This window comes from Seriola lalandi, unplaced genomic scaffold, assembly GCF_002814215.2.
Source record: "Seriola lalandi dorsalis isolate HSWRI2012SDOR001 ecotype SW California unplaced genomic scaffold, Sedor1 jcf7180002054960, whole genome shotgun sequence".
Taxonomy (NCBI): Eukaryota; Metazoa; Chordata; class Actinopteri; order Carangiformes; family Carangidae; genus Seriola; species Seriola lalandi.
The window spans coordinates 161,459-188,405 of record NW_019525511.1 but is presented as its reverse complement, the minus strand read 5'-3'; the positions used below and the strand labels follow the sequence as shown (position 1 = coordinate 188,405).

The 26,947-nt window shown below is 45.6% G+C and overlaps 4 protein-coding genes across 8 annotated transcripts in view; 1 reads left to right on the top strand and 3 right to left on the bottom strand.

Moving 5' to 3' along the window:
- Nucleotides 1-125: 125 nt before the first annotated feature.
- Nucleotides 126-21,847, top strand: brf1b (BRF1 general transcription factor IIIB subunit b). 2 transcript variants are annotated; one of them, XM_087170798.1, is made up of 19 exons: nucleotides 126-366; nucleotides 1,442-1,646; nucleotides 10,263-10,343; nucleotides 11,627-11,800; nucleotides 11,921-11,952; nucleotides 12,029-12,101; nucleotides 17,255-17,404; nucleotides 17,492-17,585; nucleotides 17,681-17,807; nucleotides 17,885-17,924; nucleotides 18,030-18,125; nucleotides 18,211-18,528; nucleotides 18,638-18,699; nucleotides 19,102-19,183; nucleotides 19,653-19,705; nucleotides 20,252-20,541; nucleotides 20,719-20,773; nucleotides 20,905-21,103; nucleotides 21,242-21,847. In XM_087170798.1, exons 2-19 carry the CDS (start codon nucleotides 1,463-1,465, stop codon nucleotides 21,277-21,279), a joined length of 2,148 nt encoding a protein of 715 aa, XP_087026924.1. In that variant the 5' UTR covers nucleotides 126-366; nucleotides 1,442-1,462; the 3' UTR covers nucleotides 21,280-21,847. The 2 variants fall into 2 exon arrangements, with proteins under 2 accessions (XP_087026924.1, XP_087026923.1); XM_087170797.1 differs by having other exon boundaries at nucleotides 20,249-20,541.
- LOC111645961 (uncharacterized) lies at nucleotides 2,171-10,001 on the bottom strand. The gene is made up of 20 exons (XM_087170790.1): nucleotides 9,922-10,001; nucleotides 9,783-9,841; nucleotides 9,563-9,655; nucleotides 9,347-9,474; nucleotides 9,104-9,241; nucleotides 8,924-9,001; nucleotides 8,559-8,729; nucleotides 7,808-7,904; nucleotides 7,495-7,718; nucleotides 7,200-7,365; nucleotides 6,745-6,953; nucleotides 6,453-6,570; nucleotides 6,129-6,337; nucleotides 5,730-5,847; nucleotides 5,224-5,393; nucleotides 4,705-4,802; nucleotides 4,492-4,607; nucleotides 2,929-4,398; nucleotides 2,481-2,828; nucleotides 2,171-2,187 (listed from the first exon to the last, which is right to left on the bottom strand). Exons 1-20 carry the CDS (start codon nucleotides 9,945-9,947, stop codon nucleotides 2,171-2,173), a joined length of 4,053 nt encoding a protein of 1,350 aa, XP_087026916.1. The 5' UTR covers nucleotides 9,948-10,001.
- LOC147817428 (BTB/POZ domain-containing protein 6-B-like) lies at nucleotides 12,741-16,960 on the bottom strand. 3 transcript variants are annotated; one of them, XM_087170801.1, is made up of 5 exons: nucleotides 16,765-16,960; nucleotides 15,554-15,835; nucleotides 14,835-14,925; nucleotides 14,491-14,609; nucleotides 12,741-13,965 (listed from the first exon to the last, which is right to left on the bottom strand). In XM_087170801.1, exons 2-5 carry the CDS (start codon nucleotides 15,757-15,759, stop codon nucleotides 12,933-12,935), a joined length of 1,449 nt encoding a protein of 482 aa, XP_087026927.1. In that variant the 5' UTR covers nucleotides 15,760-15,835; nucleotides 16,765-16,960; the 3' UTR covers nucleotides 12,741-12,932. The 3 variants fall into 3 exon arrangements, with proteins under 3 accessions (XP_087026927.1, XP_087026925.1, XP_087026926.1); XM_087170799.1 differs by having other exon boundaries at nucleotides 15,554-15,821; nucleotides 16,765-16,958; XM_087170800.1 differs by having other exon boundaries at nucleotides 15,554-16,960.
- The window catches only part of ahsa1a (AHA1, activator of heat shock protein ATPase homolog 1a), a 5,989-nt gene continuing 685 nt past the window's right edge, over nucleotides 21,644-26,947 (bottom strand). Inside the window, exons 2-9 of one of the 2 annotated variants that reach the window (XM_087170802.1) lie at nucleotides 25,580-25,770; nucleotides 25,119-25,201; nucleotides 24,912-25,029; nucleotides 23,783-23,877; nucleotides 23,566-23,703; nucleotides 22,861-22,962; nucleotides 22,725-22,776; nucleotides 21,644-22,639 (exon numbers count right to left, since the gene is read on the bottom strand). In XM_087170802.1, the coding sequence (XP_087026928.1) occupies nucleotides 22,482-22,639; nucleotides 22,725-22,776; nucleotides 22,861-22,962; nucleotides 23,566-23,703; nucleotides 23,783-23,877; nucleotides 24,912-25,029; nucleotides 25,119-25,201; nucleotides 25,580-25,770 (937 nt within the window). In that variant the 3' untranslated portion in view covers nucleotides 21,644-22,481. The remainder of the gene's footprint in view (nucleotides 22,640-22,724; nucleotides 22,777-22,860; nucleotides 22,963-23,565; nucleotides 23,704-23,782; nucleotides 23,878-24,911; nucleotides 25,030-25,118; nucleotides 25,202-25,579; nucleotides 25,771-26,947) is intronic. The other variant, XM_087170803.1, reaches the window with a different exon arrangement.

Genomic DNA, 26,947 nt, shown 5'->3' with positions numbered 1-26,947 from the left:
CAAACACATCACACACAGCACTTGATATATGTCGTAAATGTTTTGACGTCATATACTCAGAGCTTATTTTTTCCGTCTTCGATAAAGTAACTCCCCGCACTCGGAGGTCCGGGCCTCGCGACGTCACTGCGAGGCGCCACAGGAAGAAAACAACCACCAACCAGGAACATGGATGAATTATATCAGAAACCGTTCAGTGATCAATAATCTATTTTAATGATCAGAAGTTCAATCTCCGGGTTCCTGTTTGTCTGTGGTTCAGTCTGGCGGAAGAATAGATGGATTCTGGGAAAGCAAGGCTGACGACACAAACGGCTGCTCCGTGACTCTAACCGCTAAAGCGGATTCTGTTGTTTTCTACTGTCGGTGAGTCCTGACGTTAATGTAGTTAACGTTTAACGTAATGTTTTCCACGTCTATCCAACAGTACTTCACACGTTGAGCTGCTGATAAAGTTTTACTGTGTTTGAATCTGAACCAAACGGTTATTGTTTTCATGATCGATTAATCCGTCGATTATTTTCATCAGCGATTCATCAGTTGATTAAAATTACTTGATAAATCGGTTGTCCTATAAAATGTCAGAAAACAGCGAAAGTTCACAGTTTTCAAAGTAACTCAATACGTTCAGATCTCAGTACTCTGATCCACAGACGTATCTATCTATCTATCTATCTATCTATCTGTGACATCATCAGCTTCGATGTCTGGCAAAACATCTGGCAGTATGAAACATAAAATGTCATATTTCTGAATGGAGTCTGGCACAGTGTTGCCTCTCTATAATCTGCCTCCAGTAGTTTTAAGTCGATGTCTATGAAGTATGTATGTAATTGAAAATGTATTCATATATAATATATATTTGTATAGGTCTGTGAAGTAACTTCAGTTGACAAACTCCAACCAAAATCTGAATGTCAATGTTCCTGTCTATCAGCCAAAGCAAAGCTGGACACAGGGGCCATACGTCTGATGAACAGTGACTGAAATTGTTTTTTTTTTTTCATCATTCCCATTTCAAAATGTTCATCTGAAAATCTGACACGTCTTTATTTGGAATTAAAATAGTTGCTGATAAACTGAGGAACAGCCATTTCGTATTCAGGCACTGTCAGAATGGTTCTAATGTTATGATAATAGTGATACTCATAGGTGTATTAAGGTTAATAATAATAATTACATTAACAATAAGTGTAGTAGTGTCAGGTCTGGATCCTGGATCAGACACCTGAAGAATGAAGACAGAAGCTGTGCATCATGGGAGTTCTGTCAGGATCAGTTCTGGATGTTTAACGTATGATGAGTCTCTAATGATCCTCTAGTTTAATTACAGTTTAACAGAGTAATAGCTTTCTTCTGTCTGATCTCAGGTCAGTTAAATCATCTCCAGTCTCACCTCCTCCTCCTCCTCCTCCTCCTATGTGTGATCCCCTCCCTGCAGGTTTTACTGACCCCCTTCACCATGAGCTCCAGGGTATGCCGGACCTGTGGGGGGGCAGATATAGACGTGGATCAGGCTCGGGGCAGTGCGGTGTGTACTGGATGTGGTTCGGTTTTGGAGGACAACATCATCGTTTCTGAGGTTCAGTTTGTGGAGGGAAGTGGAGGAGTTTCATCTGCTGTGGGACAGTTCGTCTCTGCTGATGGTGAGACACCAACACTTTGTCAAATCTGACTGTCAGGGCCCAGATCCCCTGTAGAACTTGTAGTTAACAGGTGAGGTCAGGGCTTGTGACAGTATATTTCTGACTGGAGTCACTCTCTGTTCATGACCACCAGCAGTTTAAAGGAACATGTCAGAGTCTACTGAGGCACTGCAACAAGATACAGAGGACACTCCAAACTCCAGTTTGTCCTTGTTCACAAGAACATGAGGAAATATTATTCATGTTAGGTCATATAAATTTTGTTTTTTTCAGTAAGAGATGAACAATAAGATATCTTATTACATCCACATCAAAATGGAAACAGTGATCTTTTATCTAATATATTTATATTCTAGGAAAAGAAACTTCTGATGACTTTAAATTATGAATATTACTTAGGGGACCACACTGATGGTTCTAATTCTTTTCCTGTAGCAGGTAACAGAGCATCAAACAGCTGAATGAACAAACTGAACCTTTATTGAATCAAACTGCAGACAGAAGCTGTTTGTTTCTGGTCTTCATCAGCTAAACTGTTTACCTGAAAGGAAAAGACAAACAACAGTTACACCCTCAGAAATAAGACAGCATTTTATCTATCTATTTTCATTTTGAAATGTTTTGTTCATCAGTGGGACCAGTGTAAATGTTTGCTAAGTGCTATGAAAGAAACAATTTGTACAGTACAACAAGTTTAATCTTGACCCGTCTCAGTCTGAACATTTTTGAAAACAATGAAAAAAAGGGTTTTATTTTTCTCCAAAATAGTCAAACATTTTCTGGCTACCAAGTTTCTAAACCACACTTGAGTCTGTTGGTCCCTCTGTTTCTGACCTGAGCAAAGTTCATTATCATGAACAGAGATCTGAATGTTGAAGGTGTTACCTCTCATGATGCCTTGGTGAACACTGGATCCATACTGACTGCCACAGTCTGACCTGCTGTGGATCTTCAGGCCTGAACCTGGAGCACCAGAACCATTAAGACTTGTGTGAGAACCAGTAAACCCAGCTCCTCCTGCAGTGGGATTCAGGCCCTCATGACTCGATGTGATGGGATCAGTTGGTTTATCTTCTCTGAGATCGGTCGTCCTGCTGGTTCCTCCTCTGATGACAAAGTCAGGGTTCTGGAGGTTCTGCACTCTGGACTGGTCATCAACCTGGAGATGCATGTGAGACGCACCTGATGTTTGAAGTCAAAAAAAAAAAATTTTAAACAGGGGAAAAATAAATAAATGAATAAATAAAAGATCTGATCAATATCTGGTGACTCTTGTCCCTACCTGTTGGTTGAGAGATGTTTCCTAGAGATTCCTGTCCCCCACTGTTTCCCATCTCAGCCATGGACTGGACCAGTTTCTGCTGATGTCCCTGCTGGTTTGGGGATAGATCAGTGAGCTGGATCACTGCAGACTGATGCAGTTTGACTCGGACACTGTGAACACCTTGTCCCTGCTTTAGTTTTTGAAAGCCTGTTTGTTCCTGTCTTGTGTTTGAACTTTTGTGGTCTTGAAGCTGTAGGGAGGTCCAGTGGTTCCCATCACTGCTGACAGCTGTCATACCAGTGCCATACTGGGACGGATTAGAGATTTGTGAGTTTTCTTGTTTGACAACAGGTTTCTGGTTTGTCTGATGTCCAGAAGACACTAATTTGCTCAGAGGTTTGACTCTGATGTTCTGTACTCCAGACTGAACCGTCTCAATGTTCCTCCTTTCAATGGACCCAGTTCTTTTCAGCTTTTGGTCAACCCAGCTGGTTGCAGTAGATGCTGCTTCATTGCTGACAGATTCCAGAGTTTCTTCAGACGAGTCAGTGACAGTATTTTTGTGTTTGGTATCAGTAGGAACATCTTTCTTGTCTCTGCTGGGCAGGTGTAGTTTGCCACTGATTGTGCTGATGTGGTCTGGGCTGTACTGAGCTGGTGGTTGAAGGACTGGGCGAAGTTGGGAGGCTTGAGAAGGATCATACTGACTTTGAGGCTGGTAGACAGGCCTCTCCTCCATGTTTACCATTGCACCACCAAAAGACCCCTGAGAGTTCAAAGGTTGCTTAGTCTCATGTTGCTGGTTCAGCTCTTGTATGTCAAGACTAAGATCGACTTTCAGATTCTGCACGTCTTGATTTAGCTTAACGATTCCATTTTGGCCAAGAGTAGACTGGTACAATATCTGGCCAGAGTGCTGGGTATTTAAAGTGTTCAGACTTGGAAGTGTCACAGTTTGGCCCGAGCTCCCCCAACTACTTTCCAATTGTTCAGCAACCACAGGACCAGGAGTCCTGCTAAAAGAATCCAAGACCAAGGCAGGGATGTCATCTCTTGATCCTGAATGTTCACCTCTCTCTTCTACAAAGTCCAGGCTTGGTGTGTTGAGGTTTGAAAGCTTAATGCCGTCTTGCAACTGGTTATATCTTAATAAATTTTGGTCCTCTGCCAGGGACATGAGAGGACCAGAGAGAGATGAAACCTGCTGAGGGACTTGGTGGGTACTAACAGTTTGAGGTTCAGCAGAAAGATTCAGGATTGAAAAAGTTTGTTGGTCGTGGGAGGAGGATGCCAGCTTGTTGTGTCGCCCTGGTACTGTAATGAAGCGGCTGGGTCCAGGTTTGGGCCGAGGCCGGATGCCAGGGTGAGAGAAGACTCCACCTGCTGAAGGGATTTGGTGGGTTTGGTGGATGTGGTTAGTTGGGGTATTGATGGCATTTCTAGAAACCTGATGCGAGCACTCATGAGCAGGGACTTTACTTGCTGAATCTGCAGGAAAATAAAGAGATTTTAAAATTCTGCCATTGAAACCACAAGTTATTCACATTGTAAATTATTTAGACAAATTAGAAAAATTGTTACCTTCAAGGCTCTCAAAGACTTTGACTGAACCATACCCAGGAGTCTCTGATCTGAAGGTCCTGTCCACAGTAAGTCTGTTGACTCCACTCAGTGGATAGAAGCACCTAACAGTCAACCTGTTGGAGAATCAGACACATTTCTTAAACTGTCTTGAATACTGGTTTCGTATCTACTGGTTGCAGCTCCAGCAGATCGTCTGAGGCATTTCCTTACTTGAACTGAGATTCCCTGGTGATCAAGTTTGGTCCATCTGCGATCAGCTGTCTGTCATGGAGGATCTCGTTCTCATAAACCATGTACGACTCCCCAACCTGTTGAACCGTCTTCAGTTACAAAACCTTACTACGCCTTTACATTTACTCACCTGAACATGCAGCATCTAAATGGAGATTGTTTACCTGCTCCTCTTCTTAAATCAGATATAAAAAAATCATATTGTGGCCCTTTCATGACACCAAATGAAAAACATTTACAATGAATTGATCACTAATTCTATTAAATGTAAGAATGTCAGTAAAAAAAAACAAACCTACAAAGGATTCAGTTTATTATCAGACAGCTGAAAAAACTGCACATTTTTACATCTCAGAACCTATAATTGAAATTTGGTATTTTTGCTTAAAAATTAAATAACCAATGAACTAAATTAATTCCAACTAATCAACTACTTGTTTCAGCTGTATTCTTGTGGTTGGCAACAACCTCACCCCACCCAGTATTTTTGAGTCGTACCATCGCTCTCGTGCCACAGGAATCCACCTTGAACTCAAACAGGACTCTGGATCTGTCAGCCTGTTTGGGTCCACATGTGCGGTCCAGTAAACTGGTTCTTTCAGGGCGCACTGTGGGCCAGGTGGCTGTTGGAGTCATTACCACCGTCATGGTCCCGTCTGCAGAACAGACTGAAACCACACAGGGTCAATGTTACAGTTGGAGCCGAGTCAGAGACTGGACCAATCAGGACTATCAAGAGTGGGTAGATGGCTGTGGCTTGACCCTTTTGAAATCTTTTACAAACTTGGTCTCAATACTCTTGTAGACCCTTTAATCTCAGCATCAGCCCGTTTTATTTAACCCCAACACAAATGTGTTAAGCCCTTCACTCAACTTCACACTGAGCTTCAGGGCTGAACTCAAAACCAATTGAGGCCTTTTGGGATGAGTCAGGATTATACAAATTCATTTTAGGTTAAAATGCATCTTCTTTAGGTTGAGTCTATAAGTGGAATGCAGGTTACCTATCATGTCCTCTGTTTTGAAGAGGCAGCGTTTTGAGGTGGAGGTCTGGACCTCCAGAGTTTTGGAGTCTCTCAGAAGAAGCTTAAATGTTCCATAAAAATCTGACAGGTTGATCCCCTAGAGAGAAGGAGAAAAAGAAAAGAAAAAAAAAAAAAAAAGCGCGAGTGTTGGCTATAGGGCTGCAACACTCAACATTTTCATTGTTGATTAGTTTAGTTTTACATTCTGATAAAATGTTTAGTTTATAAAACATCCAACATATTGAAATGATTAAAAGGAGCACAGCTATATTTACATTAACATTGAAATTCAAATCCCTTGAATTGCATTGAAAATTCCGGTGGCGGTGATTTCCGGACTACCTGTCTGTAGTGGGCCATCATGCTTTGTGGACTTACTTCGTATGTGTATCCGATGGAGAACACAGGGACTTCTAGGTTGGTTTTGTGGGTGTCATGGTGAAGGCGGTACCCTCTCTGAGCCGCTAGCTGCGATGTCAGAGGCTCGTGGTCGACACCCACCTCCCAGAGACTCTCGGCTCGAGGCGGTCGGACCAGGCTGAAGGTGATTCCTCTGTCTGAACACTGAGCTGTGATCTCAGGAGGGACTTCAAGAAAGTCAAAATTTCAAACTAGATCGTACTGATGGTTTTACATGTTGTAGTCTGACTGAAGGGTGAAACTTATTTCTAAGCAGCAAAGACCAGGAAACAATGTACGTACATGCGTTGAATACTTGTGCTGTGATTAATGTGTGGTGGTAGTAGGAGTCTCCCTGGGGCATGATGGTTAAAGTGAAGTTTATATCTATGGAGTACTGCACTACTCCTCCACCCAGGTACTGTTGGAGAACACAGGTGTCAGAGAGGTCACAGCAGAACACACTTCTAATAACATTTATATTAAGTTTTGGTGAAGAAATATATCGTCTTCTCAGTCACTACAAGAAATACAACAGTAACCACAACTACCACAAACAGGCCAGCAGGTGGTCCTCGTTCTGTGGAGTCCTCACCATCCAGTGGACAGCGGCGTCCTCGAAGGGCAGTCGGAGCTCATAGGCTCGGCTGCCATTAACGTGAACAACAGGACTGATGCTAATGGCTCGTTCAACACTCTCTGCCATCATCAGCTGCTTCCTGTTGATCCACACTTCCTCTAAAATGACATCAGCAGGAATGTTTCCAAGGTAGATGCTGAACACCTGGTCATCACTGATGGTCTCTACAGGAGTAAACACAAGTCAGAAAATGTTTCCGGACAGAATGAGAAAGATTCTGATACAGAACACTGGCAGATAAGACATTTGAATACATCATCATTCATTTATAAGTTGTAGAGAGAGATCAGGGAGTAGGATGACTGGTCCTTCACAACAGAAACATTGCAACTGTTTTGTATGATGTGTTGGTTAGAAGCAGCCCATGACCTTTATTGCTCTGTAAACAGTCAGTGAACTGAGAGACTTACGGTCGAGACTGAAGGGTGGACGGCACAGCGGCGGCGTGTCGAGCACTCTGAGCATTCGGTGTCTGGTGTTGATGCTGCTGCTGTCTTCATGCAGCAGAGAGAAGACGTGTTCATACAGTAGGAAGATCACGTACAACTCCTTGTACATGTTGTTCACCACAAAACTCTGCAGGAAGAAGAAACTGACAGCTAGATGCAGACTTTACACTGACTTCAGTCCTCACTTTGCATATACATGTCACTTGGAATAAAACAACATCTTTGTCAAAACTTCCTGTCTGAAGAAGGACTGTACCTTCCGGTAGCCACCCTCTGCCCCTAAAGGAACCCTGATCTGGACTAGTCTTCCTTGTTGGACCAGACTGAATCCTCTGGTGGTGGCGGTGGGTTCGTCCAGCAGTACACCTTCCACCCCAACACTGAGGTTCTGACTCTCAAATCTCACAGCCTCTTCAACCAGAGGGTTCATGATCCAGGGGACATCCCAGAGCAGCCAGGCACCGTCAAAAGAACCTGAATCTGAGGAAGGATCAAGAGACATCATTAGCCATTAACCTTTTACCAGTCAGACAGAAACCATCTTCCTATGCCTGTGGAGGAGAACCTACTGACTGTGCAGGCCATGGACATGTCGATCATCGCCACCATCCGCTTTCTCTTGAAGAGCAGGGAAACTTGGACGACCTCCACAGGGACACCGTCCACCTGACGATAACATTTCATTATGACTTCCAGACACGCATGACAGATGGGGAAATTAAATGCTCACTCTCCAGGGTGAGAGTTAGCAATAAATCAGTGACTTATTTAGATGTTAATAAGTTTGTTCTGAATATTACTGTAAACAACAACAAAAACAACAACCCAGGTGACCCTCTCAATAACTTGCAGACATGTGGACTAATTTGAAATTCTCAAAGTGCCAAGAACTGTCAGAATCTGTAAATCAGTCCACAAAGGGCCTCACATAGGCTTCCTGTGTACTTCATAGAACTTGTCTTGGGATGGTATAGACTCTTTTTTGACGACATGTGTATTGACACATGAACAGAATATAATAATATTTTGAACTTTTCTGTTATACATTATGATAGTTAGACAGACCTACAATATGAGGGTTCTCAATTGGAGTACTGTTAAGAACCATTCAGAAATATACTTTGAAGAGGATTATATTGAAAAAAAAAAAAAAAAAAAAAAACTTGAATTAATCTCCACAGAGAGTTTCATAATGCAGCCTTGCAGACGATGACAATAAACCTGTCACGATGCAAATGACAAAAGCCTTGAAGTGTAATTGACACACCACCAGGGAGGGTTCTAAAACTGTGACTGGTGTCTGCTAATATAGCTACCCACCATTATGACCTTGGCGTGCAGCTGTTTGTACTGGGATCGAAGCACCATCCTCTGGGTGGTGGTGGTCAGGCTGTAGCCCTGTGTCTGGGCCTCACTAATGGACATGGAGGACACCTGTCCATCACTCTGCAGGAACATCAGCTGCCAGGCCGTACCTGCCGTCTTCTGAGCCTGAACACCACCAACCAAACACACCGGCAAAACTTTAGATACCAAGCATTCAGATTCCAGCCTGGGTTTTGTTTCGGTAGCTTGGTGCTTACAGATAACATTAGTCTGACCGGCACAGGTAGAAATATCATAAAAACCAGTGTGCTCCTGTCCTCAGTTGATGTTTACTTCAATATGCATTGGTGTGATCTTACCTGAGACAACACCGCCTGCCACACCTGTCCGCCCTCCCCCCGTTGACCTCCACATGAAAACTCTCTGTTCACATTCACCTGTTCAACACCATGGCACCACATTTAAAACACAGTCAGTCTGACATGTCGATCAGGTTTCCCATTTTAGACACAACCTCAAGTGGTGGAAGGTATTCTGACCTCCATGTAGTCTTCCTCACAGATAATCTCTCTGTGGGTCCAGATCAGACCAGAACAGACTGCAGAGACAGGTCGGCTGATCCACCCACCCCCACCGCTCACAATCACATTAAATCTGAAGGTGAACACCTCGTCATTCTGGAAAAAACACATACACAAAGCCTCAGAACAGCTGCAGTCAGTCTTTGGGATGACCAGAAATAACAAAGTGGAGCTACCTGGTTGTGGGTCAGGTGAAGTTACCTGGTTGTGGGTGAAGCAGGAGTAGTATGAAGCTCTGAAGGTGGTGAAGCCGTCCATCTTGAAGGTGCTGATGGTGTAACCACAACGCGAGGCGAGCTGCTCACTGATGGAGTGGACTCCATTTCCATCTACACCAGGACGTTACAGTGTTATCTGTGCTACACCAAACCATTACAGGCAGCCTGAAGTTTGATCATCATAACAGGAAGAACCGACCTACGGCCTCGAAGCGAGGCGTTTGTACCGAGGCCACCTGGATCCACAGGTAACGGTCCCGACACTCCGACTGAACATCAGCCTCCACGAATCCTGACAGGACATGAGTATCATTCAGCAGGTCAGAGGAAACCAAGGAACTCGAGTCAGGTTTCAGTGTCTGTGGTTTGTATTAAGAACCTTAAGATTACCAGCAGAGACTGTTAAGAAACCAGTTTACCTTCCAGGTGACCTGCGGCTGTTGTTCCCTCTGTGAACTTGTAGCAGAGAAAGACGAGCCTAGGAAAAAAAGCATTTTTTAGTTGTCCAGGTGAGACGTTTGTTTTACCTGTGCAGGTGAGACGGTAAATTCTACTCACCTGATAATGAAAGCAACAGTTTTCATGTTGAATCAGGAACAGAAAACAGAACTGTTTCTCTCTTTGTTGAAGAAAACTTCCCCTCTGCAGCCAGGTGAGCTTATCACCTGGTGGTCATGGTTACAAAGCGATGGTCCCAGCTGAAGGGGGTTGAGTCTGATTACAGGTGGAGCTTCAAGCCAAGCAGGTGGATGTAGAAATATAAGTGAATATATCCAGTCAGTGTTCAGTGATCCTCTTGGATCAAATGATGTTGTTCTTCCTGTCCATATGACAGTAGCTTTATCACCTGACTGTTCCAGTCTGAACACCTGACCTCACCTGTCCCCCTCCTCTTTCAGGCCCAGTTAAAGCTCCTCTACTTGGTTCTGGTTTCCACACTAGTGTTGGTAAAGAGTCCAGAGCCCAGACCCTGCAAAGTGGTAAGTATATCCAAAATCATCATTATCATCATCACCATCACCATCATCCTCATCTTTGCGATAACACAGCATACAAATATGGTTTGAATGTTCCTAGAATCTATGATCTTTCTCTTACAAATTCTTGTGAAATCATACTTGACTCGCTGCCTTTGAATCTGGTTAAAGTAGAGTGACAGACAACCACTCACTAATATTACAAAATTACATTGTAGGCATTTATTATGTTTATCTACTATTTTACTCAGATATTGCACTATTTCTATGAACCTATAGACTTTGGTGAACACATTTCAATCATTAAAATAATTCATCCACATCAATAAAGGTTTGTTTTCACAAGAGATTTGAAGCTAACGAACTATGCTTCAGTTTTTGAGCATTTGGGCTGAATGATTTGTTTACACAGTGAGTGGCCCCATATACAGAAAGCTGAGATTGTTCTGAGGATAGTGATATAAAACACTGATATTATCTTATATGTAAGAACCTTATAAAATGTGTTTTAAGAAATAATGGAGAAAATGCCCTCAGACCTCAGAGGGTTAAAGCACTCTGGTGATGTCACAGCTCCCCAGATTTCCCAGTACAATACCAGTTTGTACTGGTTGTTCTGTCACACGATGCTTATGCTCACCTGAGTGCTAAAGCTTCGTAAATACTACAACACATTACATCACAGTCACACCTGCTGAATCATGACATCGTCTGTCCAGTTCAACACCAGTCCTGCTTTATTAGTCGTGTGTTGAAATCCAAGTGCTACATTGGACACCTGAGAACCACCTGGAACCATGTTTCACCTCCTGATCAGAACCCAAATTCAGTTACAGTGAACAGTCCACAAAGTTTAGGCAGAACAGAAGCAGAACCAGAACCAGTGAGCAGAGCCAGAGATAGGGATTGTTATCTGATCACTTATCTGAAGATTGACAAAATCTTACAGCACAGACCTCAGGTTCACACACATGACTTGAATAAGAACTTTGATACTGAGTGAAGAGAGGTAGTAGCCGGTCTGAGGCCCCTGAGGCAGCCTCAGACCGGCCCTTGATGGGAGTGACAGCACAGGTGAGGTGGTGACATGACTTTCAGTTCATTGGATGACGGTGGAGAGGTGGAACTTCAGTGTGATGACGAGATGAGGCCAACGGCCTCATAAAGAGAGGAGTTTAAATTATTCTCTTAAATATCCATGACAACGGTCTGAGGGCAGAAATAATTAACTCTTTATGTCTCCAAGTAAAATATACAGTGATAATCAGGTGTACCTGTCTCTCAAGGTAAGCGTCAGATACAGCAGCTGGGCAGTCAGCTACAGCTGAACCAGCACTGTTTGGACACAGCCTTTAACTTCTTCAAGATGGTTGTCAGTAAACATTTGACCCGAGGACGTAAGACGGAGCACGTCATCGCCGCCTGTCTCTACCTGGTGTGCCGCACTGAGGGGACGCCGCGTATCCTAGCAACCGCTGTGTGTGTGATTTAATCTTTACCTGTCTCAGCTGAATGTTAAATCTGTCTGGACCTCACTGTGGCCCCCCACACTTTGATGTTCTTCCTGAACTGTGCTGCAGACATGCTGCTGGACCTGAGTGACCTGCTGCAGGTACGACTGACCTCACACCTGCTCTCACCTGATCTCACAGTAGACTCGATTTTAACCTGGCGTTTCCTGTGTCCAGGTTAACGTTTACATCCTGGGAAAGACGTTCCTGCTGTTGGCTCGTGAGCTCTGCATCAACGCTCCTGCCATCGGTAAGAACCTTATTCTCGTTAAATAACCTTAGGTTTCTCTCAGTATTTCCACATTGAGTCTGAATTTAAGTGTGAGGTATTTACCTGAAACAAATCTTCAATCATCATTACATTTGTCTTGTTTGTCAGAAATGAGCATTTGACCGATGAAATCAGTTTCACATTAACGAGATCAAAACAGCAGCTCCTCCGACAACATCCACGTCTTACTGAATCATTTCAATAACTACAAGTTAGAAACTCATGTCCCTGTAAACAATCAACATGCTGATCTTGTCTGGACCCCAAACTTTGTCTTTCATAGGAAGCTCAAAAATCAAATGATCTCTTTGGGCTCAGACCATCACTGACCAGGGAGAAGTGAAAATAAAACAAGACGACAGTGTTTCTAAGACTTGGTGTCAGAGAAGTTTATTCTCATAAATTTGACCGGGTGTCCAGTGACTTTACCAACGTCCTCCCTTTAGGAACTGCGGGGAAAAGTATAGGACTACATTTCCTATCAACCACAACAGGTCATCATAGCTGTAAAGGCTGAAGTAGTAACATGTGACTCTGTGACTCTAGAAAATCTAGTGGCAGCTGCAGGAAACTACATCAGATATTTCAGGACTAAACCTCAAAGAAATAGCAACACAGTTTTGTTTCTGTCACTTCAACTTTATTTTTCAGTTTAATTTCCTTTTAAAAAGCACTGATACAGCAGACAGCCAATCAGCTCCCAGTCCCATTACAACAGTCCGTCTATCAGAACCAGAGCTCCTGTCTTTAACTTCACCACTGTGTTTATTGATTGATTAAAGGCGTTGAACCTGTGTGTCAGGCTCTGTTTCAGCAGTAGAATACCAGTTCAGGGATCTGCCCCCCCTGCACGCCGGTCCCGTTGGTACTGTCTGATGAACACTGAAACTGGAAGGTCACTTTCCCACACTGCACCTCGGTCATCCCCTCCTGTCCAAAGTAACTCAGTTCATTTCCATCCAGAACGGCGCTGACCGTGTAGAAGGTGTCCTGTTCTACCTGGACCGGGTGTTCGAACCATACGGGGAAGGTATTGCTCGACCCGTCTGACAGGAACTTGGTGAAATTCTGGGCCAGGGCAGTTCCTTGCCTCTTCAGTTCAATCTTCACGCTGTACTCCGCCTTCCCGCTGCTCGACCCGTACAGACCGAGTCCGGCCATGAACATCCTCCGGTCCACTGCGAACTGGATGCTGTCGCAGCGTCCCCTATAGCGCCACTGGTTGCTCCGGTAGGCCGAGGACTGGAAGCGGTGGCACCTCTGCGGCACAAGTCCGGCCCGCTTTATCAGGGGAAACTCCAGCCTGGGTTTATTGGTGGCGGTGAACCACAGGAAGACGTCACGAGTCTCTTTCAGCGTCAGAACATCTGACTGTGCTGCCCCATCTGCAAACTCCTGTAGCGTCATGGATGGGATCCGGACCAGGTACAGGGCCTTACCCAGCACTGCCCGCTGGTTCCTGGGGGTCACCACCAGGCCCTGCCGGCGACACACAGCTGCTGCCCAGCTCAGCACCGCCTGGAAAACCACAACCTCACGCATGTTGAGTGTTTCTCTCTGGAGGATGATCTCCAGCGTGGGCAGGTCAATTTCACAGAAACCTTCAGATCGCAGAGCGAGCTCGGTCTGAGCGTCAATCACCTCCCAGCAGCGCTGCGTCAGTTCCGGCTCCTCAAACAGCCGGCTCTGAGAAAGCAGGACACAGGCGTTCTTCGCCTCCAGACTGGTCTCCAGGAAGGTGACGCATGCCTTTGCCAGAGCAGGAACAATGTACTTCTTGGCAGCATAGAGGGTAGCGAGCACGGTGTCTGCCTCCAGCTCGATCTCATCACTGTACATGTACCTAAGACAGAGCACACAGCAGGACAAGGACATCTGTCATGGACCTGAGAGACAATGATCAACAGACTTAAAACATGCCAATTACTTTAATGAAAACTAGGCTTACAGACATTTGAACACTGGTGTTGGGTAGTTCAGTCTTTGACCTCCTGGGCACTAAACTCCTGTCCCTCTTGGAGCACCGAGACTCCTTCACTAATCTCTCAACCTTCCTTGAGGACTTAAAGATTCCTGAAGGACTATTAGAGCGACAGCTGTCTCTCCAATCTGATTGACATGTGGACAAGTTGAGCTGGGACTGAACCACCAACTTTATGATTAATGTCTAAAGTGTCCTTAAGCAAGACACACTAGAATTAACATTTTATCAGACCAGAATCCTCTTTAAGACCCCTGAAGCAAAACAATCTTCATCTGCACATCCTTGTGAAGCTTGGAGGCATGCTAAGTTAGCGCCAGTCAGTGACTTGTTTAGTTCAGGACTCTGGTCTTTAAAGCCACTGAATCATCCTAAGACTGGACTCACTTCAATAGGATGAGGAAAGCAGCCGGCTCCACGTCAGGGATGTGGATCTCAGATTGTCCCTCAGCCAGATCTCCATAAAACATGGCTCCAAACACCGAGCTGCCCACTGCCAGGACATACTACAACACAGACAGACTAGTCTGAGCCGGACAGGACACAACACCAAGGTGTACTGAAGAGATAATGAGGCTCAAAGCATGTGTCATGTCATGTTACTACAACTGAGTCAAGTTTCATGCTGCCTGCGAGAACAGAGAACACAACAAATTATGTTTTATTTACATAGCACTGAGACTCAGGTGACTTCAGGTAAGTCCAGGTATAATGTAAACTAGGTCCTGTACCTTATGAGCAGGGACTCTCTGAGTTTCTCCTGGAGGACCGACGATGAAGTGGACATCAGCCATCTGCTCGTTGTTGAACATCAGAGCGTTCCTGCAGAGATACACAACAACATGTCAAGAACAATACAAACAACATCGGAACGACTCGGAATGAACCAAAACAGCAACCCGAAGAATCTAACTCTTCAAAGTCAGTTTTACCTGAGGTGAAACAAACTTTTACTAATTATAACTACGATTCAGGAACAACAGGAAGAAACTGGAAAAAATGACGGCAACACCCACAACTCAAGTAATATTTAAAAATACTCTTACAACTCAAAGTGGTGCTGGAAATGTGTTTTAGACTTTGCACTGAGAAAAGCTTTTCCTGTTTCTGAGGGAACGTCAATCTGATCCCACTTTACTGAGCAGCATAATAATACTTCAAACAAGAATATGCTAATTTCATTCAAAGACAGGTGGTTAAATTAGTATGAGACGTTCATCCAGTATCTGTTGTCTTTATACTATCTGAAGATTGTCCCTCAGTTCACTAAATCCCTGCAGCACCTGAAGGCAGCAGGACACTGCAGTCAGAGACATAGTTAAACACACCTGGAAACGACACCAACACACTCAACACATCACACTGTTCTGTAATATGTCCTGTCTCCTCCATCAGCACCAGAGTCGTGAGTGTTGTCCTGTTGTCCAATCAGCAATCAGTTATAACTCACCTCTCTCTGAGGGTGGGGTGTGCGGCCTGCCAGCTGTCTCCCTCCTCTCCCACATTGTTGTTGCCATTTGGCTGATCGGTGTCTCGCTCGCAGATGTTTTCGAACGTCGGCTCCGGTTCGCTCAGCTGGATGAAACTCTTCTTCACCTCCACCACCTCCACCACATTACTGTGGGGGAGGCTGGTGGAGAAAAGTTCAGCCGCCATCTCCTCCTGCTCCTTAAAGGACGAGCAGCGAGGTCAAGGCCTCACAGCATGATGACAGCTTCCTGTCAGGATAAATCTGAGGATTGTCATCCATGTTGTCACAGAACATATTCCTGTCTCACGGTTGTTCTGACCATCAAATCATCTACTAATTTACCTGATTAATCATTTAGGCTGTAAAATGTCAGAAAACAGTGACACTTAGCTTTATTTGTAAACAACAACATAAAAGCAGTAAATAATATTTCACTGGTTTCCCAGCAGGCATTTGGTTTTAGTCTTCCTCATAGAACAGACCACAGCTAAAACAGCCATTTACATCTGCATCCTAAATGTATACTACTACTACTACTGTCAGAGTACACCTGCAGGTAGTTTATGGTATTATTAACAGGCTGCAGATGTCATCCATCCAGCAGGTGTTCAGGTGTTGCTCAGGTTGGTATTAACTCTGTAAACAGTAGTGACCTGGTAGTTCACTGGTTACTGTGACAATCTGAAACATCAGCCTCACACCAGTCTGTAGTTTATTTCCTTCAACACACACGTGTTAAAAGAAAATGATCTGAACCCTCTGCTCACAGACGGAGTTTAATGTCAGTCTGTTCATATACTGTGGTTTCAGTTACATTTACTCATTTGAAAGACTAATAACAGGTTTCTGTTCAGTGACTCTAGAGCAGTACCCGAGAGAACCTGAGACCCGGTCTTCTCTGAGACCTGGACACCGTGTTACAGGGGTCGGGTCAGTCCTGAGGGTCGTGGATCTCAAGGGTCACTTTATTGTGTACCACCGGGTCTGACTGCGGTTACTAATCGAGTCCGGTTCTCCGCCGTAGCTCCCTTAGTTCAATAATCAGTCATCCGGTCCGTCGGCTCAGATAGACGTCATGTCTACCGTTACACCGACAGTGTGTGTCACTGTCCGGTTAAGCTACATTAGGCCTGTTGCTGGTATCTCCGTTAACGACACAGCCCCATTAACACGGAGTCGGTGTGTTTTACCTGCCAGACTCCCGCCACACGCTAGTTCTGCCGTTGAAAACACTCCGACACCAGCTTCGGTCCGTTTCTCCCGACGCCATTTTAGATCCTGTACATCCGTCTTCACCGAGCTGCTCCGCGAGATGGCGACAGAGCGCGGCAAACTGGTTTAATGTTGTTTTTTAATGTGCAGAACAACAGGAGGTCTTATACATAATATTTAAAACTATATTTGTCACATCAAGTTTATACTCGATTACTTAGCGTCATAGTCAGTAATGTATGTCCTTGTTTCCTCCTCCTCCTCTCCTTGATTCGTCACCTCCCCCTCTCGTTTCCTCTCCTTGTCTCCTCCTCCTCCTCCTCTCCTTGTTACCTCTATTCCTCCTCTCCTCTATTCCTCCTCTCCTTGTTTCCTCTCCTCTTCCTCCTCTCCTTGTCTCCTCCTCCTCCTCTCCTTGTTTCCTCTCCTCCTCCTCCTCCTTTCCTTGCCCCACCCCCACACACACAGACCCCTGTCTCTACATCCCTCGGTTCGCTCACATGTTGGAGTTCGGGGTGAAGACTCATGAGGTTTCCATGACAGCTCTTCGTCTGGTTCAGAGGATGAAGAGGGACTGGATGCACACTGGACGTCGACCGTCCGGCCTCTGTGGAGCAGGTAGAACATTGTTGTTACCATTGCAACAACAAACATCAACAACAACATAAGATTGTTAACATTAGATAAACAATATGCCCCCCACAGCTCTCCTGGTAGCAGCTCGGATGCATAAGTTTCGTCGTACAGTCAAGGATGTGATCAGTGTGGTGAAAGTCTGTCAGACCACTCTGAGGAAGAGGTGAGACCTGCAGTAGATCACAGTAGGTCACAGTGGATCACAGTAAATCACAGTGGATCACAGTAGATGGCGGTGCCCTTTCTCCATCCCTGCAGGTTAACAGAGTTTGAGGACACGCCCACCAGTCAGCTGACCATCGATGAGTTCATGAGAGTGGACCTGGAGCAGGAATGTGATCCGCCATCTTTCACCGCTGCTCAGCACAAGGCCAAGATGCAGCAGGTAGATCTGTCTCTTGATTAGCTGCTGAACAACCAATGATCAGTAACTAACCAACTTCCTGTCCTCTTCCTCTGCAGCTGGAACAGGAACTGACCAAGAAGCTGGATGAGGTCGAAGGTCAGTGACTGACTCTGGGGTGGGGGGTGGGAGGGTGTCAGGACGGTGCAGGCCACTGAGTTAGAACACTTTAAAGACTAACACTTTTCCCTCTGGTCCTGTCAGGAGAGATCAGCTGCTACAAAGACGAGATTGAGACGGAGCTGGAGAAGAGCCGACCTAAACTGAGAGGAATCTATGCCGCCTACGCCAAAGAAATTGGTGTGTACTGATCCACAGTCAGGTGAGTCTACCTGTCCAACCTCAGACACTCAGATTCAACCTTTCCTTACTCCGTGGTTCTCAGACCCCGAGGACGCGGAGACTTTGTCCTCCACCTCTGAACCGGAAGAGTTGGAGGTTGAAGACGCAGAGCTCCAAGCTGCCACTCAGCACCTGACCCAGGACTTCCTGTGTCAGGTGATCCAGGAGGAGGAGGAGGGGCGGGAAAAGAGGACAGGTGATGGCAAGCAAGAGTCGAGACCAGACAAAGGGGGGGCGGGGCCTCAGCGTCAGGTCCCACCTCTGGCCGTCATCCTGGGGAAGCTGCCAAACACCTCCAGCCTGGACCTCCAACAGACCTTCCAGACTTTCAACAAGTCAGAGACCGGCCAGACACCTGACAGTAAGACCAGGAACACCTCTATTACATCATCATGACATCATCACAGTCAGAGGCAGGCGAGGACAGGTTGTGTGGTGTTTATTCTGCTGTTGATTGGATGTTTCTGCAGATGATCAGTCGGACAGTGGAGAGCTGGACCTGGACGGTATTGATGATCAGGAGATTGATAAGGTCAGTTCATTCATCAATCACTGTATTGATCCCTTCTGCACCCTACATGAAAACTGACTGATGAAGCACAAACATAAAGGTAAGTCGTTTGTAGGATAAAATCATTATGTTTCCATTAGTCACACAGATTGTCAGTCATCTTGAAAACAGGCTGAGCTACTTGTGTCTGCCTATAGAGGGCATCACTCGCACACAATGGTGATTTACATAAAGGACAAGATGACGGTTTTGTTGCTCTAATTCTTGGAACAACATTCGTCTTTATTGGTTTTTCTCTGCTTTACTCTTGTCTGGAGAAGTGAACCACCTTCATAGATAAACATTTTTTACTGTGAAGGATGTCTGTACAGGATGTGGTGTCTTCTTCTTGAGTCTGATTCTCTGCTGCCCTCTGTGCTGCAGTACATCCTGAATGATAAGGAGGTGCAGGTGAAGACGGAGCTGTGGATGAAACAGAACGAAGAGTACCTGAAAGAGCAGAGAGGTCGGATCTTCATCATTTTCATCTACATCATCATCAACAGCAGAGCAAAAGCACACAAGACTTTTTACAGTCACTGATGATGAATTTAAAGAGACACTAAACATTCAAACCCAGCTCCACCTCTGAACACTGAACTACAAGCTGATTATCAGTATGTCGGCTCCACGCTGTTCTATCAAACCATTTCAGAATTTACAAAAGACTGATAAAAAATATGTTCTACTTTTGTTTCACTCAACAGAACACATTTCAGCTGTTGTGAGTCACAAAAGATAAATATTTAAGACCTATGACTCAAAGACTGACATTTAAAGAACTATAAATCGTTTTGTCAGTCAGCACAGCAACTCAAAAAACATTTTTTTTAAATAATAACATAATGTAATATATAATAAACGATTTTTTTGCAGAACACCAACAGCATACAACGTTACTCACTTAGTGTTGTTTGTTTCTTGTGTGTTTACAGAAAAGGAAGAGAGGATACAGAAAGAGAAAGAACAGGGGGTGTATAGAGAGAAGGTGAGTGTGTTTCCGAAGCACAGGGTTTCCCAGGCTGGCGACCAGGGGCTGTCCTGGTCCACCTGATCCGACCTCCTGACCTTTCTTCAGTACAGCTGTTTTCATCACGATGCTCCATTTAAACACAAATACACAAATAACTCATTCACACAAATAACATCAACATGAATCATGTCCCTTCAGTTACTGAACCCACTGCGTCCACAGTTAGCAGTTAGCACACAAGCTAATTCTCATTTGTGCTCTGATAAACAGTACATCACATTCACGTCCTCATATCCCGCATGAGCACGGTTTCCATGGTAATGCAGCTGTTTCATCAAGGCCTTCGTTATACGGACGTTGGCGGGGTTTCTTCTAAACTGCCCTCAGATGGACTTCCCCCTCCTCTTTGTTCTTAAGCTTTATTCCCTAACGTCTTATTAATTGTCAGATTATAAATGTTTGTGTTCAGGTCAATCTGAAGAAAACTTTTAAGTTTTAAAGTAAAGCTAATTCATAATGTCACTGATAACATCTGAACTGACCGCCGTGTGTCTGCAGAAGAAGAAGAAGTGTAAGAAGAAGGAGCAGATCGAGGCACTGACGGCCGGCGAGGCGATCGAAAAGATGCTGGAGAAGAAAAAGATCTCCAGTAAAATCAACTACGACGTCCTCAGAGACCTGAACAGCAGAGGGATGGGGAGCGGGGGAGGCAGCAGCCCCAGCAGAGCCTCCTCCGACCCCCCCGACCCCAACAACACCAGCACACGGAAACGACTCAACCGCCGCCGCCGCAGGAAGACCAGCGAAGCTAACCAAGACCTTGCGGCTAACGCTAGCATCATGGGGAAGAGGTACAATTGATAATCTATAATCTGTATACAATGTATAATCTATAAAATGCATGCATGATTGATTACTGTATTTGAATAATCTGTAATCTTCATGTACAAATTAAAACTAAAGAATCAAATATTTCTTTGTTTTTCTTCCTGAACTTTATTTTGTAATTTTATCTCCTTTTGTTTCAGGTTCCGTCGCCTCATTTCCTCCACAACAACAAAGAAGAAGAAAATTGCCTCTCAGGTGAATTACTTCACCCGCTCCCACTCTGTGTGTGTGTGTGTGTGTGTGTGTGTGTGTGTGTGTGTTTGTGTGTGTGTGTGTGTGTGTGTGTGAAGTTACTGTTGTAGTTAAAACTTTGTTTCACCTCTCAGGTAGAAAACTCCGTCACCATGACAACACAAACGTTATCAGAGGCCACGGCTGAGCCCCCTCCTGACCCTGAACCAGACACCAGCTCTGCCCCACCAGCTGCCCCTACCACGGTGGAGGTGGAGGAGGAGGAGGAGGAGGAGGAGGAAGAGGAGGTGGAGGTGGAGGAGGAGTGTGTCAGCGCTCTCCAGCTTGTGGGAGGTCAGTCATGCTTTTATTGCGAAAATCCAGGTTTTAAGCACAGAGGGACTCTACTGAAAAATGTTGAATTATAAGAAAGTAGAGATTGATTGATTGATTGATTGATTGATTGATTGATTGATTGATTGTGTTCCTCAGATTACGGCTGTGAGGCGGAGGAGGAGGAAGTCTTCTAGGTCCGTCCTGGTGACCTTTGACGTCTCTGTCCAGTTTTTGAAGGTCTGGATCTGTCAGACTGAGGCAGCTCGACTTCGATGGATGAGGGTTACAGATCCATGACAGATATCAGTGATCAATCAAACAAGGTGAATTATTGATGAAAAGCATCACTGCACTTTTGATTTTGATGCTTTTTATTTAGATTTTAAATCATTTGTTTACATCAAGTTGAATTAGTATTAAATTTGTACTTTGATTGATCACTGATTGATTGATTTTATAACACTCATGTTCATAATGTAAAAAGCACAGTGGTAGTTTCAGTCAGATGTTTGTGTATTTTTAATATCCATGTGTATAAAGATAAAACGTTGATGTAGGTAAATTTTAATCAGCTTTCATTTTCTTTTTAGACTGAATCAGCTGTTTTTAGTGTTCTGGTGTTTTATTTTGACAGGTCAGTTATAAATGCATAATTGTGACCTTTAGTCTGTTGTTCCAGATGAGATGTAAAAACATAATGATGACACTGAAACAACAACAACAACAACATTCCCTCAGAGAATAAACAAACTCTGATTTTTACAGTTTGTCTTTGTCATGTTTTAAATAAGAGAAAAGTGACACGTCACATTATCAACATTTAAAATCTGAAACCACTGAGTCACAGCAGCTACCAATCCAATATCAGATTAATATCAGATCAATATTTCTTTGAGGGGTTCATGGGACATCCTGACTGCTCCGCTCCTGACAGTGGACGGCTACATGTTAGCTGTAAGCTAGCTGTTTCTCCAGTTTAAACATCTCTAACTTGAATGTCTTTTTGCATCAGTTTATGTCTCAGTGCTTCTAACGTAACTCGGCGTTCTACGAGAACACAGACGGAACATCTTCTCACTGGAAGTCATTTATTCACACATAACATTTTTAAAGAAGCAGTCCAACAAAATGACTGTTTTTTCCACCTTCAGTGGAGCTAACGGTTTCTCCTGCTCCCAGTGTGACGCTAGGCTAACAACCTCCTGGACCTGTCTCTGTCCTGGACTCAACTGGTCTGACTAAGACACAGAGCTGGTCCTTTAAACCTCTGTAAGGTCCAGATGCAGGATGTCTGCCTCGGACTCTTTTTGTTGAAATGTTGGACAGTGACACACTGAAGATCTCGTCCTTTCAGACCGCCTGTCAGACGAGCTGCAGGGTTCACTGTCACAGAGACTCAGTATCCAAATGTCTGTTTTATGGCCTGGAAGTAGAAGCGAGTCCAGCCCTCCCTGGTGGAGTCCTCTTCCCCAGCAGGGACTCCTCGACACTCCATCCTCAGCTCAGTCTCGTCTCCTCGGTCCTCCAGGTCCAGATTGATGGTGGCATAATGCTCTGTTGGGGAAAAAAGAACAAACCTCAGATGTCCGAGTGTCCCTGAAAACAGAGCGTGTGACAATGACGCAACAGGAAGACGCACCGCTAGGCCACGTCCTGAACCGCCACCTCATCTCGATCCTCTGGTCCGGCACCTGGGGGGACGAGCAGCGGTCTGTTTACCATGGTGATCTGACAGTCTTACTGACTTCCAATTGGTTGATCAGCTGTGACCTCACCAGCTGTGTGAACTCTCCGCTGACGCTCCCATCCAACAGCTGGAACCTGCCTCCACGACAACCGTCGACCAACGCCACCGAGCGCGTGAACACCTGAACAAACTGGAAAGACAGTAAGTACTGCAATACTACTATGGTACTGCAATACTACTGCGGTACTACTATAGTACTGGTCTGTCCTGGTTGCATTCCTGTCCTGGTCTGGTCTGGCTCAGTCCTGGTCTGGTCTGGTCTGGCTCAGTCCTGGTCTGCTCTGGCTTAGTCCTGGTCTGGTTGGGTCCTATTCTGGTCTGGTCTGGTTGCATTCCTGTCCTGGTCTGGTCTGGCTCAGTCCTGGTCTGGACTGGCTCAGTCCTGGTCTGGTCTGGCTCAGTCCTGGTCTGGTCTGGCTCAGTCCTCGTCTGGACTGGTTTAGTCCTCGTCTAGTCTGGCTCAGTTCTGGTCTGGTCTGGTTGGTCTGGTTAGTCCTGGTCTGGTCTGGCTCAGTCCTGGTCTGGTCTGGTTGGGTCCTGGTCTGGTCTGGTCTGGTCTGGCTCAGTCTGGGTGTGGACTGGTTTAGTCCTGGTCTGGTCTGGCTCAGTCTTGGTTTGGACTGGTCTAGCTCAGTCCTGGTCTGGCTCAGTCCTAGTCTTGGTTTGGACTGGTCTAGCTCAGTCCTGGTCTGGCTCAGTCCTGGTCTGGTCTGGTTTAGTCCTTGTTGCGGACCTCCTGGTTGATGAAGGTCCTGTAGAGCTCATCAGCTGATGTCTGGAAGGTCTCCTTCAGATTAAAGCTGCAGGTTGGGATACGAACACCTGAAGGACAGGGGGCGGGGCTAGAGGAACACCTCGGGGTGGAGCTGATCTGTGGGAACCACAGAGGTCAAAGGTCATGTTCAGTCAACATGAGCAGCAGCTGAAAGTAGTTCAGAACTGGACTCCACCTGGGCTCTACTGGTCTTGATCTGGTTCTTCTGGGTCAGCTCAGGTTGAGGTTTTGGTTCGTTGGTAGAGGGTAGGATCATCCCCTGACTGAACTCTGAGGTCAGAGGTCAAAGGTTACCACAGGGATCTTAGGTTCAGACCTGTTCAGACCAGTTCACCTGTTCATCAACAGTGATCAGCTCTAAGTTCAGGTGTGAACAAACCAATGACACAGTGAGGACGACTCTGAGACCCGATGACCCAGACCACATTCAGAGGTGGTCTAGACCAGGGGTCGGCAATCCGCGCCTCCGGAGCCGCATGCGGCTCTTCAGCCCTTCTACAGCGGCTCCCTGTAGCTTTGAGAAAATAAAATAATATGAAAATAAATAACGGCTATTTTTTCTTTTAAAGAGACACGTAATATTTTGGAGATCGAGGTGACACTGATAATATTTCGTCGACTAAAATATACGTCACATCTTACAACGTCTCCATAGCAACGTTTACAGCCTACCGCCTCTTCCTGCCGCCGATAGTTGGCTAATCTTGAGTTTCAGACCAAGCTAACCATGGATAATAGAGAGTTTGATTGTTGTGCTTGGCTGAGGATAAAAACAGAAGAGGATGATTGCACAACGAAATGGACTTGAGTCATAATTAAATACAAACTGTTCTCATGTTTACTCTTCTTAAAGCTGTTAGGCTGCAGCTACATGTTTTATTCATTTCAAAGTGGGTTACTTTTTATTTTTTTAATCCTCCACAAATAAGAGAGGGACTCGAGGCCAGCATAGTTCTGTCTTATATTTAAAAGTATGCGTTTGGTGTTTTCCTTTGTTACAACAGCTAAAACAGCAATGAAACGTCAAGTTTTTTTGTAGTTCAATAATTTCATAAATAAACTATAGTTCTTTTATATATAGTAAAACTATTTTATAAAAATCTTACGCTGTGTTATCTTCATTTTAAGGGTCGAATAGGTTTTGCGGCTTCAGATGATTTTTATTTGTGGGAGAGAAGACAAAAATGACTGTTTTAATAATAAAGGTTTCAGACCCCTGGCCTCGACTGAACAGGTCAGAACTCGTGTGAACAGGACCGTACTGATCTCTGATTGGTCAGTGGTGATGCGTTCAGGTACCAGACCTGATTTGAGCTGGTGGACATACTCGCCCAGAATCCTGCGGACCTCCGGAACCCCGGTCCTCTTCATGAGGTCGAGGAGGGGCGTGTTGGGCTGGTCTTTACACAGAGACACCGAAATCTGTACAGGAGCATGGTCATTAATACAATCACTGATCATTACTCTGATCACTGCACTGTCTGATCAGGACAAAGAGGTCGTTGACCCACATCCAGGTCGTCCATGTCGTTCTCGTCGGACAGGTTGGACACGTCCACAGTTCCTCTGTACTTCACTCCACTGCTGGAAGTACCTGTAACGGTCAGCACCACAGAAGAAGAGGGACACCTGTGTGATGTCAGAGTGCAGCAGATAAAACATGACATCACATTCAGACACAAGCCTCCACCCATACTGGACACATATGTGTATACATTATTACTAATCTAACCAAATACCGCAGTTGCAGGTACAGCAGCAGCACCTTGTTCCCAGTGCAAATTACCCACAATCCTCAGGAGTAACGATCCAGAGTTACCTAGAGTGTGAACAGGACTGAGGACCTGGACCAGTGAGAGACCCGAGCCTGTATTATGTCGGCTCACTTTGTACATGTGAAACACCTATAGTGTGATGTCACCGATCACATTTCAGTGTGTGACATCATCAGTGATGTCACGGACGGACTGACCCAGCCAGCTGGCCCGCAGCTGCCACTCGTAGAAGAAGAAGAGTTTCCCTTTGCGGTTGTTGATGGAAGCTTCTCCGTCCAGTTTGTTGACGTCGGTCAGCTGACACGCCCCCTCCGGTCCCGCCACCCGGACCCCGAGCAACAGCTGACGCAGACGCTGCAACGACCAGCCCGAGACGTCCCGCTCCGTCCTGAGGACAGAGACAGACACCTTAGTGTTCCTGCTGCTCCTGGACTCACAGAGGAGGACGGGGTGAGGGAGGGGGTGAGTGAAGGAGTGAGGGGGTGAGTGTGTGAAGGAGTGAGGGAGTGAGTGAGTGAAGGAGTGAGTGAAGCAGTGTGTGAAGGAGTGAGTGAAGGAGTGAATGAGTGTGTGAGGGAGTGAGTGAGTGAAGGAGTGAGTGAAGCAGTGTGTGAAGGAGTGAGTGAAGGAGTGAATGAGTGTGTGAGGGAGTGAGTGAGTGAAGGAGTGAGTGAAGGAGTGAGTGAAGGAGTGTGTGAGGGAGTGAGTGAAGGAATGAGGGAGTGAGTGAAGGAGTGAGTGAGGGAGTGAGTGAAGGAGTGAGGGTGTGAGGGAGTGAGTGAGTGAAGGAGTGAGTGAAGCAGTGTGTGAGTGAGTGAGGGAGTGTGTGAGGGAGTGAGTGAAGGAGTGAGTGAGGGAGTGAGTGAAGGAGTGAGTGAAGGAGTGAGTGAGGGAGTGAGTGAAGGAGTGAGGGTGTGAGTGAGTGAAGGAGTGAGTGAAGCAATGTGTGAAGGAGTGAGTGAAGGAGTGAGGGTATGGGAGTGAGGGAAGGAGTGAAGGAGTAAGGGAGTGTGTGAAGGAGTGAGGGAGTGAGTGAAGGAGTGAATGAGTGTGTGAAGGAGTGAGTGAGTGAGTGAAGGAGTGTGTGAGGGAGTGAGTGAAGGAGTGAGGGAGTGAGTGAAGGAGTGAGTGAGGGAGTGAATGAAGGAGTGAGGGTGTGAGTGAAGGAGTGAGGGAAGGAGTGAGTGAAGGAGTGAGTGAAGGAGTGAGGGAGTGAGGGAAGGAGTGAATGAGTGTGTGAAGGAGTGAGGGAGTGTGTGAAGGAGTGAGGGAGTGTGTGAGGGAGTGTGTGAGGGAGTGTGTGAGTGAAGGAGTGAGTGAAGGAGTGAGTGAAGGAGTGAGTGAAGGAGTGAGTGAGGGAGTGAGTGAAGGAGTGAGGAAGGGAGTGAGGGAGTGAGTGAGGGAGTGTGTGAAGGAGTGTAGGAGTGAGTGAAAGAGGGAGTGAGTGAGTGAGTGAGTGAGTGAGTGAGTGAGTGAGTGAGTGAGTGAGTGAGTGAGTGAGTGAGTGAAGGGGTGAGTGAAGGAGTGAGTGAGTGAAGGAGTGAGGGAGTGAAGGAGTGAGGGAG